Source organism: Staurois parvus, unplaced genomic scaffold (genome assembly GCF_062004578.1).
Source record: "Staurois parvus isolate SC_StPar_1 unplaced genomic scaffold, SC_StPar_1.0 ptg000019l, whole genome shotgun sequence".
NCBI classification, from domain to species: Eukaryota; Metazoa; Chordata; class Amphibia; order Anura; family Ranidae; genus Staurois; species Staurois parvus.
Genome location: NW_028317815.1, coordinates 24430912 through 24446043, shown reverse-complemented (window position 1 = coordinate 24446043; position 15132 = coordinate 24430912). Strand labels below are relative to the sequence as shown.

General features: G+C 40.1%; 1 protein-coding gene across 2 annotated transcripts in view; it reads left to right on the top strand.

Moving 5' to 3' along the window:
- HGF (hepatocyte growth factor) overlaps positions 1-15132 on the top strand; it is a 184853-nt gene that overhangs the window by 22691 nt on the left and 147030 nt on the right. For both annotated transcript variants that reach the window (XM_089685857.1, XM_089685861.1), the window contains exons 2-4: positions 4848-5013; positions 10431-10543; positions 11976-12090. In XM_089685857.1, the coding sequence (XP_089541983.1) occupies positions 4848-5013; positions 10431-10543; positions 11976-12090 (394 nt within the window). The remainder of the gene's footprint in view (positions 1-4847; positions 5014-10430; positions 10544-11975; positions 12091-15132) is intronic.

Below are 15132 nucleotides of genomic sequence, written 5' to 3'. Positions count from 1 at the left end.
AGAAGAAGAATGAAAAGAAGAAGAATTCCAGTACAGCAAAAAGTGTATCTGCAGAGAGCGCCGCTATTTCTGACAGTTCTCTGACAGTTCCTTCACATTTACAGCGGTTGAAACATTGTATCTATTTGTTTCCGAATAAAAACATCTGTATCCTAAATGGAAACAAATAGATACAATGTTTCAACCGCTGTAAATGTGAAGGAACTGTCAGAGAACTGTCAGAAATAGCGGAGCTCTCTGCAGGGACACTTTTTGCCGGCTGTAGAAGGGATGAAAATCGGCCGATCGGGAAAAATTCGATTCGCGCATCCGAAGTTTGCTAATATTCGGATTCGGTGCGAATCAAATTTTTCCTAATATTCGAAACGAATTCCACTTCGCCAAGTTCGATTCGCTCATCTCTAATAAATATGTATGTTTCTTCTTTGACTTGCCTGGCTGGAAGTACTTGTGCATCACTGATCTGGATTAAGTACAGTATTTATACCAGCAGAACTGACTTGAACCTAAATTCTCATGCTGCATGCTTGTGCTAGTTTAGTGACTTACTGAAATCAATGACAATGAAGCAAACAGCAATTTTAGAAGGAAGTCAGCAATTGCAGCCTATATATTTTTCTCATTACAGATTTCTTGTAAGCTTTGTTCTTATGCATACCTTTAGTGATTTCTGTCATTACATTTTTGAGAATGTGACACATAAGTTTCAAACATTTCACTTTGTATGGTTGCATTGAAAACCTGTCTGGCTTTTGTTGCATTGACATATTGGAAAACCATCATCCAATCAGTGTTTGCAGCCATTGGCAGTGTATTCTGGCAGACGGGAGTCCCCCTGCTAGAATGCAATAGCACAGTGGAGAGTTCACCTCCCCAACATTGCTTGTGTTGGTATTGAAATTTGTCAGGTTTCTTTCATTCAACCTGCTAGGTTGAAAAAAACTTGCAGTGTGTACCAGGCTTTACTCAGGATGTTTCTTTCTCCAAATGCATTTCCAGTTAAAATATGTACTGGACAAGGGGGTGAAAACTAGGACAATGATGGCAGAAACAATGAACCATTGGGTGTGTGTAATCTGCAGCACTATACTACTACAAAAAGATAAAATGTCAAATTTTAAAACATGCTTAACAATAAATACTTGAAATGATATACAGTGAAGGAAATAAGTATTTGATCCCCTGCTGATTTTGAATGTTTGCCCACTCACATACTATCTTATGTCTAGTCTAATCCTTGTTTTATAACCATTGCTGTGTACATTTGTTTGTGTGTGTTCCTTTCTGGGTTTTTTTCTCCTCCTTTCAACATTTCTTTTAACACTCTGCTAAAGCTTTGTGTAGTACTGCCTGGACCTTGTTAGTGCAAATAAAAAAAGTATCATATCAGTACTCAATTGTTTCTTTCCCACTCACAAAGAAATGATCAGTCTAAAAATTGCCTGGTAGGTGTATTGTAACACTGAGAGACAGAATAGCAAGAACAAATTCAAAGAACTAATTTGTATGTTCATGAGGGAAATAAGTATTTGATCCCCTTCACAAAACATAACTTAGTACGTGGTGGCAAATCCCTTGTTGGCAATCACAGAGGTCAGACATTTCCTGTAGCTGGCCAGGTTTTCACACATCTCAGGAGGGATTTTGGCCCACTCCTCTTGGCAGATCCTGTCCAAGTCCTTAAGGTTTGGTGGCTGACATTTGGCAACTTGAACTTTCAGCTCCGTCCAGAGATTTTCAATCAGATTAAGGTCTGGAGACTGGCTAGGCCACTCCAGGACCCTAATGTGCTTCTTCTTGAGCCACTCCTTTGTTGCCTTGGCCTTGTGTTTTGGGTCATTGTCATGCTGGAACACCCATCCACGACCCATTTTCAATACCCTGGCTGAGGGAAGAAGGTTCTCACCCAAGATTTGGTGGTACATTGCCCCATCCAGCGTCCCTTTGATGCGGTGCAGTTGTCCTGTCCCCTTAGCAGAAAAACACCCCAAAGCAGAATGTTTCCACCACCATGTTTGACAGTTGGGATTGTGTTCTTGGGGTCATAGAAAGCATTCCTCCTCCTCCTAACACGGCGAGTTGAGTTGATGTCAAAGAGCTCAATTTTGGTCTCATCTGACCACAACACTTTCAACCAGTCCTCCTCTGCATCATTCAGATGTTCAATGGCAAATTTAAGATGGGCCTGGACATGAGCTTTCTTGAGTAGAGGGACCTTGCGGGTACTGCAGGATTTCAATCCATGTCGGCGTAGTGTGTTACCAATTGTTTTCTTGGTGACTATGGTTCCAGCTGCCTGGAGATCATTGACAAGATCCTCACGTGTAGTTCTGGGATGAATCCGCACTGTTCTCATGATCATTGACTCTCCACGAGATGAGATCTTGCATGATGCACCAGACCTAGGGAGACTGACAGTTGTTTTGTGTTTCTTCCATTTGGGAATGATTGCACCAGCTGCTGTCACCTTCTCACCAAGCTGCTTGGCGATATTTTGGTAGCACAGTCCAGCCTTTTGTAAGTTTACAATCCTGTCCCTGACATCCTTGGACAGCTTTTTGGTCTTTGCCATGGTGGAGAGTTTGGAATCTGATTGTTTGATTGCTCCTGTGGCCAGGTGTCTTTTATACACGTAACAAAATGAGATTAGCAGCACTCCCTTTAAGAGGCTGCTTCTAATCTCAGCTTGTTGCCTATATGTAAGACACCTGGTAGCCAGAAATCCTGCTGAATGATAGGGGATCAAATTTTTATTCCCCTCATGAACATGCAAATCAGTGCATACTTTGTTAGACATGCATTTCTTTAGAATTTTTTGTTGCTATTCTGTCTCTCAGTGTTACAATACACCTACCATTTAATTTTTAGACTGATCATTTCTTTGTGAGTGGACAAACATTCAAAATCAGCAGGGGATCAAATACTTATTTCCTTCACTGTACCTTCATGGCAATTAGTCAATCACAAGCTCTCCATAGATTTACTAAATCTGGAGCATGCAAGATCTGGTGCAATTCTGCATAGAAACAAATCAACTTCCAGGTTTTGTTGTCAAAGCTTAATTGAACAAGCTGAAGTTATAAGCTGATTGGTTACCATGCACAGTGTCACCAGATTCTGAGTGCTCCAGTTTTAGTAAATCGCCTCTATTGCATATCCATATATTATTATCATAAATATCCATAACATATTTCACAATTTCTTGGGGGGAAATATCTACCAGTACAAATTAAAAGTTTTAAGCATCAAATAAAAACAACTAAATAATGCTAAAGAGTGGCTGAATAAGGTCTATCAATTTAGCAAAAATGAATGGACGTACTTTATATAGAATAACAAAGCTGGATTTTTATCTTCTTCCCAACCAGGCCAAGTGTGTTGTCCCACCCTACTTCTTTTCCAGTCTCTTGCCTAGCCTTACCATCTAACTAACAAGATCAGACATAATAGTCATTAAAAGGAACTACGATGCTGGAAGCAGAGAGGCTGAAAAGACATTCTGCTGACTCTATATCATTATTGTACGTATGAATAAGTAAGCGTTGGATGGTGTTCTTTTCTTTCTTTCGGTGAGCACGGTTGTCGTTCATCGTAATTGATGCAGATCTGCATTGCTGGATGATATGATTAACAATGGAGTTACATGAACGGACTTTTAAAATAAATTATTTGTCAGAAACTGTGTTTGTGTTTTTTCTTCTTTTGTGTACATTTATTTGTAAACAATTAGGGATATTATGTACCCCTCATTCTCAAAGGGGCTGGGGTTTTGGAGAAAAGGCCCTTGTCTTCATCAACATGAGGGGCCATGTTGGGGCCACGTGGCCTGGTAAGGTTTTGGAGGAAACTCTTATCCCCCTTGTTTCCTAGACTGTCAGGCTGCATGCTGTGATAGGGGTATAATATGAATTTTTGGGGGGAACCCATGTTTTTTTTCCTTGATTTTTGCATGTTTTTCCCCTTAAAATCCATACCACATCATATCATAACTTTGGAGGATCATCATGCCTTTTTTTTCTGATCTTTAATTCATATCAGACCTAAAGGACCTTGTGTAATTTCTGGGGGAACCCCCAAACTGTGTTTTAACACTATCATGCCCTACTGTATACATTCACCTGTCTGCTGAGAATTCGGCTTGGCAGCTGAATGGGCCAGGCAGGCTCGAGTTGCTGGTCGTTAGGACGTTGGTGGGTGCTGGCTTCCTGATAACCAGTAGCCCAGAGCAGGAGCTGTTGTAGTATTACAGCTGCTAAATATTTCACTTCCTGCTGCAGCTAGTCTTCAAAAAAAAATGTGTTAAATATTGTTAAATAAAAAAAATCAACTTATGTTTTTTTTAGTGAATATGTCTGAGATAAATATTGCAATATTTTAAGGCAAACATCTATGCGGAATTTATTTCTCTGCTTTTCAAAGCAATATGAAAGGAAGGAAAGTCAACTGTGGTAGAATTGCTTCTTCATCTAAATACTTCCTGCAATGTCAATCATTTCAGTGTGGTCACAGTCCTGATGAAGTTATGGCATATGCTGCCATATGGTGTGGATGAGATATGCTCAGCCTATTCATTGCAAGTGTTTTAGCTTATTTAGAAGGGGAACTAAAACTACAATGTACAGTTATCTGTGGCATGTAAACAAACATCTTTCAGCTTTTTTTCTTATATATTGTTTCTAATTTTTTATATAAGAATTATTATTTGTTATAAGTTATGCACATACTATACACATAAAAGACTGATGTTCTTCCTGTTATAAAATCTTTTAAAATTTGTTAATTTTTTATGTAATTAAAATGTGATGTAACTTTCACTGCATATGACTTTTATTTTTCTGTTTCCATAGAAAGCAAAATAAGGAAACGAAATACACTGCATGATTACACCAAAACATCAGATACCACTTTAACTAGGATTAACAAGGCACTTGAGGTGAAGACAAAGTTTTTCAACACTACAGAGAACTGTGCCAAAAGATGCAGTCGTAATAAAGGACTCTCTTTTATTTGCAAGTAAGTAGCCAGATAGACAATGTAAATGCTAATATATAGTTATTCAACATGACATGTAAGAAAAACATTCTTTTGGTGTCTCTGTGTGTGGGAGATGCCAATTGGTACTAATGTTTTGAGGTGTTGCCTTCATCTGTTAGACAGATGTAAAAGTTGGCATAGTATGCCATGCTTCTAAATACAAAAGCTTTTATAATGTCTCTGGTAAATGTGAGCTTAGCCGTTGTTTTCAGCAACATCTAATTAGTAATTTATAAATAATATATTAACATAGCACTGTTACTGCTTCAGGGAGACCTGTTAAAAATCATTCTTACATATAAACTTTTTATTCATGCACGTATTGCTCTTATTAATCTTAGAAAAAGGATTAGTACATCAAACGATTTAAGCATGGCCTATAAAATTTACCCATCACAAAATCCTTCTAGGGCTAAACCATTCTTCTGAAGTTGTTTCCCTGAGATGTGATACTGTATTATATCTTAAAGGGCATTTCTGTAGTTAGAAATGTGTTCAGCAAACTGTGGCAACTTTTTCATGCACTTACTTAAGTTGCTGCAAAACATGGGCCAATCCTAAGGGAATTATCTTTTACAATTATAAAACATTTTTATATGTTTTTATTGCTAACAAAAATGGTTCCTCATAGGTAGCTATATTACACAGTTACATATTTCTTTAGTAAAATGAAAAGAAATAATAATTATCTGTTTTCATAATTACCAAGCACATACATGTGACACAAATACCAAATCAAGTTTTTCTTCCTAATAGCAAACTAAAAAAGCAGCTAAAAGAACCTGTACATTTTTCAGTCTTAGGTATTGTTTCTAACAGTGAATATAAGCTTACTTTAGGGTCTCTGCTCTGGCATCTATGTCCCCCATTCGGTGTATTTCACTGAGGGTGCAGGTCAGGCTAGGAGTCCACCCTGACTCCATATAATCCACAGAACAAGGAGAAAAAAATCTCAGCCACTGCACACCATACAAGCTCAGCATTTGATTGGTGAAAGCAGCCTCAGCCTAACTCCATCTAGGTCATGCCCTGTGGCATGTTTCGCCCCAGTCTTGCTTAGTCTCTTTATTCTGGGGATTGTTCCAAACAGGTTTACAAAATAAATTTACCAACACACTGGAACATTTCTGAAGTCCACAAAAACATCCACTGGATGTTGGCTGCTGTATAAACTTTGTAATTACTTATGTACTACCGGAGTAGTACTTACAGTTGTGACCAAAATTATTCAACCCCCACTGAAATTGAGTGTTTTGGCCAGTTTGACATTGCTTTTGATCATTCAGTCATCTTGCTTACATTTACATTAAAGAGGCACTTGTAGGTCAGACAAATATAACATAACAGTTATAATGAAATAACCACAAATGTCTTTTCTGTGCTCACAGCATTATCAGTTTTATTCAACCCCCAAGTGACATTCAATCTTAGTACTTAGTACAGCATCCTTTTACAGTTATAACAGCTTTTAAACGTGAAGCATAGCTTGACACAAGTGTCTTGCAGCGATCTACGGGTATCTTCGCCCATTCTTCATGGGCAAAGGCCTCCAGTTCAGTCACATTCTTAGGCTTGCGCACTGCAACTGCTTTCTTTAAGTCCCACCAGAGGTTCTCAATCGGATTTAAGTCTGGTGACTGCGATGGCCACTCCAAAATGTTCCAGCCTTTCCTCTGCAACCATGCTCTAGTGGACTTGGAGGTATGCTTGGGATCATTGTCCTGTTGAAAGGTCCAACGTCTCCCAAGCCTCAGGTGTGTGACGGACTGCATCACGTTTCCATCCAATATCTCCTGGTACTGAAGAGAATTCATGGTACCTTGCACACGCTGAAGCTTCCCTGTACCTGCAGAAGCAAAACAGCCCCAAAGCATGATTGACCCTCCACCATGCTTCACAGTAGGCAAGGTGTTCTTTTCATCATAGGCCTTGTTCTTCCTCCTCCAAACATAGCGTTGATCCATGGGCCCAAACAGTTCTAATTTTGTTTCATCAGTCCACAGAACACTATCCCACAACTTTTGTGGTTTGTCCACATGGCTTTTGGCATACTGCAGTCGACTCTTCTTATTCTTTGGAGACAGCAAGGGGGTACGCCTGGGAGTTCTGGCACGGAGGCCTTCATTACGCAGTGTGCGTCTTATTGTCTGGGCTGAAACTTCTGTACCCACATCTGACAAATCTTTTCTCAGTTCCTCAGCAGTCACACGGGGACTTCTCTCCACTCTACGCTTCAGGTAGCGCACAGCAGTCGAAGTCAGCATCTTCTTTCTGCCACGACCAGGTAGCGTTTCAACAGTGCCCTTTGCCTTGAATTTGCGAATGATGCTTCCTAAGGTGTCTCTTGGTATGTTTAACATCTTTGCAATCTTCTTATAGCCATTGCCCTTCCTGTGAAGAGAAATCACCTCTTCTCTTGTCTTCCTGGACCATTCTCTTGCCTTCACCATGTTTGTAACCACACCAGTAAATGTCTAGAAGGAGCTGAGTATCACAGTCATTTTAAAGCTGCCTAATTGGTGCTTATTATGCTTGATTGCTGCTCGGTGACATCCACAGGTGTTTTCAATACCTGATGGAAAGCACCTGTATGAACCTCTGTTCTTCAGAGTGGTAGTCTTTAAGGGGTTGAATAATTGTGGCAATGAAGAAACCACATAAGAACCATTTACTACTGTATTACATAAACAATTGATGTCATTTTAGTTGCATTTGGGTAGTTACAACGTCCTTGTAGGATTTGATTCTGAATACAATTCCAAATGTACACTATAGTCCCTAAACCCCTTTACAGCATTGGGGGTTGAATAATTTTGGTCACAACTGTATGTACTACCGGCAACAGATACTATCTATCCTGTAGAAAATCTCTGATATTTGCAACTAAAAATTGTTGAGCATGCTGGAAGGTTTCTGATATAAGCAACAAAAGATTAAAAATGTTTGTGCATTCCTAAGGTCTGTAAGCATTCAGTCATTCCTTAGCCACCTCAACCCTTCCCTTCTTCAATCTGGTACTGACTGTCTTTATGATAAAATTGCACCCTTGCCCAGACCTGGCCACTTCTGTCTACAACAACTTACTGCCATCCTCCCTGGACACACTTGCTCCTCTCTCTACACCAAGAACCAGGCCTCGCCTGCTACAACCCAAGCAAACTGACAACATCAGTAGTCTCAAGACATGCAGCCATGTTCATGGCATAAAACTAACTCCCTGCAAGACTTCACCCTCTACAAATCTGCTCTTCTGAAATACAACTCCTGCCTCCACACTGCTCAACAAACCTACTACACCACTCTCATCAAAACCCTCCCATACAATTCTTGCCAACTCTTTTCCACCCTTAATTCTTTACTTACATCCTTCTTACTTAATTCTTTACTTACACCTCCCACTGCCTACCAACCTACTTACTGCCCAGGAGATTGCCAGTAATTTTAAAAATAAACGTGGCACAATTCATGATGAGATATCCAGCATCCAACCTTCTTCTCCAACCAACACACCAGGTCCAACACCACACTCAATACTTTCCTCCTTCAACCCTGTCATCACTAAGGAAGTTGTCAAACTTCTTTTTAAAGGCCCACTTGTTCATGAACCCTGTTCCTCACAATTACTATGACCCCCCTTCTGCTCTAACTTAAACTCTCTAACCCACATATTCAACCTCTTCCTCTCCTTTGGCACCTTTCCCTCCATGCTCAAGCATGCATTGGTTACCCCCATACTTAAAAAACCCTCACTGGACCCCACCTGTATGAATAATTTAGACCCATCTCCCTGCTCCCATTTGCCTCCAATCTTCTTGAATGCCTTATCCACAACCATATGATTAGCTACTTCACCAATAACAACCTCCTTGATCCCATACAGTCTGGCTTCTGCCCACAACATTCAACTGAAACTGCCCTGCTAAAACACACTAATGACCTACTAGCTGCTAAAAATATTGGCCATTAATCTATAATGATACTCTTAGACATTTCTGCTGCCTTTGACATGGTTGATCACCCACTCCTCCTAAATTAACTCCATTCCCTTGCCCTTCATGACTCTGATCTTTTCTGGTTCTCCTCTTACCTACTGTATCTCAACGCACATTCAGTGTCATATACAACACGATCTCCTCCACTCCCCTTACTCTTTCTATTGGGGTACCCCAAGGCTCTGTCCTTGGGACCCTACTATTCTCTATCTACACCTCCACTCTGGGCCAGTTGATAACCTCCCATGACTTTCAGCACCACCTCTACACCTCTATACCCAGATCTATATCTCTACTCCCAAAATACTCTCTTGATATCCTCACATGTCACAAATTTACTGAGCAACATCAGTATGGATGTCACACCACTTTCTCCAACTCATTCTTTCTAAAACCAAGCTTGTAATATTTCCTTTTCCCCGGTTACCCACCCATGACTTTACCATTGAGAACAACAGCACAACCATTGGTCCCTCCGCACATGCCAGGGTGCTAGCTTTGGCCCCCACATCCAATCACTGGCTAAATCTTACCACCTCAACCTCTGCAGCAGTCACAGAATTCAAAATACTAACTGCAATGTATAAAGCCATCCACAACATTGCCACCAGCTATATCACCAACCTCATCTACAATTATTGCCCAAATCATTCTCTCCACTTCTCCCAAGATGTTTTGCTCCCTAGCTCCCTTTACCTACTCCTACGCTCATATCCAGGACTTTTCCAGAACCTCTCTCATCCTCTGGAACTCCCTACCATAATATGTCCAGTCAGCTCCTACTGTTAACCTTTAGGCATTCCTTGAAAACTAATTTATTCAGGGAAGCCTACTCCACCTCCAACTAAAAAGCCATACTTGAGTCACCTCCATCAAATCACTCCCAGCAGCTATTACCTTTTTTACCACCTTCCCCTCGCTTTAGATTGTAAACTCCATGTGCAGGGAACTCCCATTCCGTCTGTATTGAACTGTATTGTAATTGTACTGTCCCCCTTTATATTATAATGCGCTGCAATAACTGTTGGCGCTATATACAGTAAATCCTGTATAATGATAATAATTCTCCACACATTACTCAACTACTGCAGACATCTCATGAATCTTCATTCTCCTTGGTCACATTGGTGGGAAAAAGTGTGCTAGTGCCATTGACACTGGCTATATTTAAGAGACTTTTGAATCAATTAGCTTTCTTATTTTTCATGCTGCAATGTAAATTCTACGAATTTGAATTGTGTGTCCTTTAATCATCCTGTCCTTATACAGTCAGCAGTTTAATGAGTCAGTCTACATGCTTTTGATTATGCCAACCTGTGTGAATCATAAAAAGAGAGAGATGTGTTGAACTACTATTAAAGAGATATGAACGTTTCATGTTAATAAGCATATTATTCTCTTCAGGGCGTTTGCTTTCGATAAAAACACAAAGAGATGCCACTGGTTTTCTTTCAATAGCTTGTCAAAAGGAGTCAAGAAGAAATTTGATCGTGCATTTGATCTTTTCGAAAAGAAAGGTAACATTATTTTCTTTTTTTTTCTCTTTACTTGTGGCTCATGTTCAATGTTTATCTACATATGTAGTCATAGTAATCATGCCCTTTGACAAGTTTAGTATTTTAAGAATTTTTTTCATGTAGGGAAATGTCCTGTCATTTGTTTGATGTTTCTTGCATGCATGCTTGTCAAAAAATATTTGTTACATATAACATGAAAGAAAATGTGTTGCACAATTTAGAATGAATAATCATTGTATTAATTCATTTAAGTACTCACACATAATGGCATGTATTAGCCATATGCTATTGCTGCATTTTTTTAACTACACATATTATAGTGAATAGGTGAGGAAGTAAGCAAGTGGGACAGTTAAATCTAATGTAAACTGTTACTCACCTACAGGCCCTTCATGAAGCTCTTGTAGTATACAAGAACTTTGTTCCAGTCAGCATCAGTCTGCTGTCCTGAGCAGGGACACCATTTTGTTTAAGCTAGAGCTTCTGAAGAGTGCCATCTATGCCAAAGAGCAAAATGGCTAGTACTGATAAAACCCACTAAAGAGTGCCCTCAATGCCAAAGAGCATATTGACTAGAATTGACAGTAGCCTCTGATGAGTGTCCTCTACGCCAAAGAGCATAATGACTAGTAATGGCATGAGCCTATGAAAAGTGACCTTTATGCCACAGATCCTAATGACTAGCACTGATGAGAGACCCCGAAGAGTTCCCTCTATGTCAAAGAGCAAAATGACTAGTACTGACATGAGCATCTTAAGAGTGTCAACGAGCATAGTGACTCATATAAAAGTAGGTCCATACTCAAAGCCTTCTACAGTTGGTATACCAACCTGTATGCTTTGGAATTTCAGTCTATATTTTTAGAGGGGACACCTAGATTGAAAAGTTCAAAGAAAATAGATTTATGTTTTTAATATTAGATATGAAGCTATGCAGGTTATACCTCATGAGACTTTCACTTATTACTGTAGCATGTGCCTTCATTGTAGAAATACAAAACTTTGTACAGATCAGTCTAGTGTTATGCTATTTGGCAAAATATAAAAAGTCACAATAATGTCATTATTATAGATATAACTGACTGTGCATCCCAAATCACTCAATGTGGAGACTGGGTGAATTTAAGGTGAGTCTAGAATTACATTTTATTATGTTTTCTGATCAAAATCTTAACCGTTTAGGAACACATAGCTATCTGATTTTGCTCCTATTACTATTGGTATTCTGTGACTACTTAATTTATATCTACTCCATTCCCCATTTGTGATTGTGCAGTACTGCAGATGCATTATTTAAAGTGCATCTCTATTCCTATTTTTATGGAACAGGTAGGTAGCCAATATAAATAAAAAGCAGAATGGGATGCAATTAAGCATCTTATTACTTAATGATCAAATTCAGTGATTTATCTATTTATTTTTGTTACAACAGATTATGTCAGAAATTGTATTCATGGGAAAGGCAGTACCTACAAAGGATCAAGAAATGTAACTAAAAGCGGACTACCATGCCAATCATGGAGTTCAATGTATCCACATGAACATAGGTAAGATTATATTATAAACAAAACTTTTCCTGTAAAAGATGGAGAGATTTTAACATTATAAAACAAATTGGTAGGAAAGAAATACATGGTTTTCTTTGTTTGGCGTGGCTACTGGATTCAAAAGGGAATGTAGAGGTATTGTTTTCTTTCTTTCTTATTATGGTTAGGATTAAAAAATAAAACACTTTTTTAGTAAGGTAGCTATAAAAATGTCTTATTAATATTGTGTAGCTTTCTATTCAGACAGTAGAGGGAGCTCTGGCCTTCTAGAGGTGCTGACATGATAACCTCAGTGCTACTCTTGTGAACATGCGAGTGCAGCAGCATGTTGAGGTGACAGAAATAAATTACTGTGGAGGATAGAAGAGGGGGTGAGTATTACAGCCAGACCTGCTTTTGTTTTCTAAAAGGCTCTTGTGGGGACCCTTTTTTTAAATGTTTTGCCTGGAGTTGGCTTTTAACCCTTTTGCTGCCAGTCATATACGTTATACCTTGGCAGCAATGGAAGGTTGTACATACACTGATTGCTGTGGCAGCTCAAAATGCATGTCAGCTTTCAGATGGAAGTGATCTGGGGGATGCACAGCTGCCTGTTTGCTTCTACAGATGCCTGGAAGTGCCACCTCCCCAAGGAACCACCCTCCATGATTCCCGGTTCTGTCTCACCAGCAGGCCCAGGACCCACATGGCAGGTGACTCAGGGCAGAGGGCAGTGAGATCAGCAAACATTCATTCAATGATCCCCCCTAGCTAGTAAGAAGCTAGAAGCAATGAGGATTTCTGCTATCACTTTCCCTGGCTGCTTTTGTCCAGACAAGAAGCTAATGGAGTATGATCTGCACTCCATCAGTTTCAGTGGAGGGAAGGGGAGACATTAGGGGTCTAATATACCCCTGGTATTTCAATAATGAGAACCTGACACAGTTTATATGCTATCACAAAAGGGACTACTATGTGATAACAAAAAAGCTAAATGAAAATTTTTTAAAAACATTAAAGTACTTGAACTTTCCCCAACAAAATTGAGCCCCCATTCCTACTCCCACATACACACACAAACATTCAGGAACACATCAATTGCAATGGCATTTTTTGCTGGCTGATATTTAAAAAGAGTGGGAAATTTGAGTGGTGAGTGAAAAAGTTTTACTTTTGATTGCTGGTGCTTGCAGTTGTTTTATTTTCTTCTTTGGGTCTTACTAAAAGCTTTTACTTTTTTAAAATCACTTTTTCTGTCACTTCTTAAAAAGCATTTTTTTCTCTTCTTTTCCTTGTCTTCCTTCAGTCTGTTAATTAAGGGGAGGGGTTAATTGGTCACAGGTGATACAGGTACTATATAACTTGCTGTAGAGCTCACTCATTTTTGAGCTTGCCTTTATTTTGTTTGCTGGACCTTTGACCAAGTGGACATTTGATAAGTAGAGTTGAAAACAGGAGATTATAACAGGAGTCTACTAATCTATAAGTGACATCTGATATTTCCTATTAATATTGTAACTGGGATAATGTGTGCTAGCAGGGTGAAAGGTTTTGTACAGTGCACAGTGTGCCGCATGTATGCAGCAATGGAGCAACAGCTCCAGGTTGGATACCGCAGCAACAGATGTGAGTGGGTTGCCCTTCTGGAACTCACATTGTAGATCACGTTAGAAAGGGGTCTTCTGCTCCCTGAGCAGGTAGCTAATGGTACTGATGTGGAGGGCAGAGGGGATAATCAGGATTATCAGGTAGGATGATGTTTTACTGTAATGAGAGGGAGTGGTAGGGGCTCACAGAAAAGGAAGGCCGGCCCTGGGTTTGTGCACCCAAAGAGATTTGCCAAGTTGGGTGAAGATGTGGGGGTGGAAAGCTCAGGGGTGGCAGCCTGGGATGTCACTGCTATCCCTAACAGCCTAGGGGGCAAACAATCTGGAAGGGGTGGTGATGGTAGTGCAGGAAGGCCTAGACAGCTTGTGGCAGTAGGAGATTCTATAATCAGAAGGAGTGATAGAATAATTTGTTGCCAGGATCGCCTCAACCGAATGGTTTGCTGTCTCCCTGGTGCCAGGGTTCAGCATGTGGGAGACCGGGTTGATAAATTACTGGGAGGGGCTGGGCATGACCCAGCTGTCTTGGTCCATGTTGGAACCAATGACAGAATACATGGAAGGTGGAGGCTCCTTAAAAATCAATTTAAAGAACTAGGCTGCAAGTTGAAGGGAAGGACCTCCAAGGTGATATTCTCCAAAATATTACCTGTGCCATACACAACTCAGGAAAGACAGGGGGAGATTAGAGAACTCATTGCATGGCTAAAGACCTGGTGTAAGAGGTAAGGATTTGGGTTTCTAGAGCACTGGGCTGACTTTTTGTTGGGGTGAAGCCTATATGCTAGAGATGGTTTGCACCTAAATTGTAGGGGGTCTGCTGTGCTGGGGGAGAGGTTTATGGGGAGGCTGGAGGAGTATTTAAACTAGGATCAAGGGGGAGGGAGAATTAGATTATAATGGGGTAGACAGATCAGACAGGGGTCAATACTTATTGGTGGGGGAAGGCTATGGCAGATGATAAGAAGGTTCCCATGTTACAAACAACCAGTGGAATCGGTACTATTTGTATAAAAAAAAAAAAAAATATGCAAAATATGTGTGAACAAGGTGTTTTATGAATTAAAGTGTTTGTACACCAATGCCAGAAGCCTGCTAAGCAAAATAGGAGAGGTGGAAGCTGTGATGCATGAAGAGAACTATGATTTAGTTGGTATTGCTGAATCTTGGCTTCATTCTTCACATGACTGGGCCATTAATATTCCTGGCTATGTTCTCTTACGGAGAGACAAGGTAAATAGGAGTGGTGGTGGTGTCTGTCTCTATGTGAGAAGTGATCTCAGAGTGAGTGTGAAAGAGGGCCTAGTTGATGGAGAGTGTGATGAGGCTGAAGTATTATGGGTGCACATGGGGGTGTGTACTACACAGGTAAATCTTGGAGTTTTTTATAGCCTCTCAGTGTTAATGAGGAGGTGGAGACTCAGCTCCTTGCACAGATCAAAATGGCTGCAAGGGC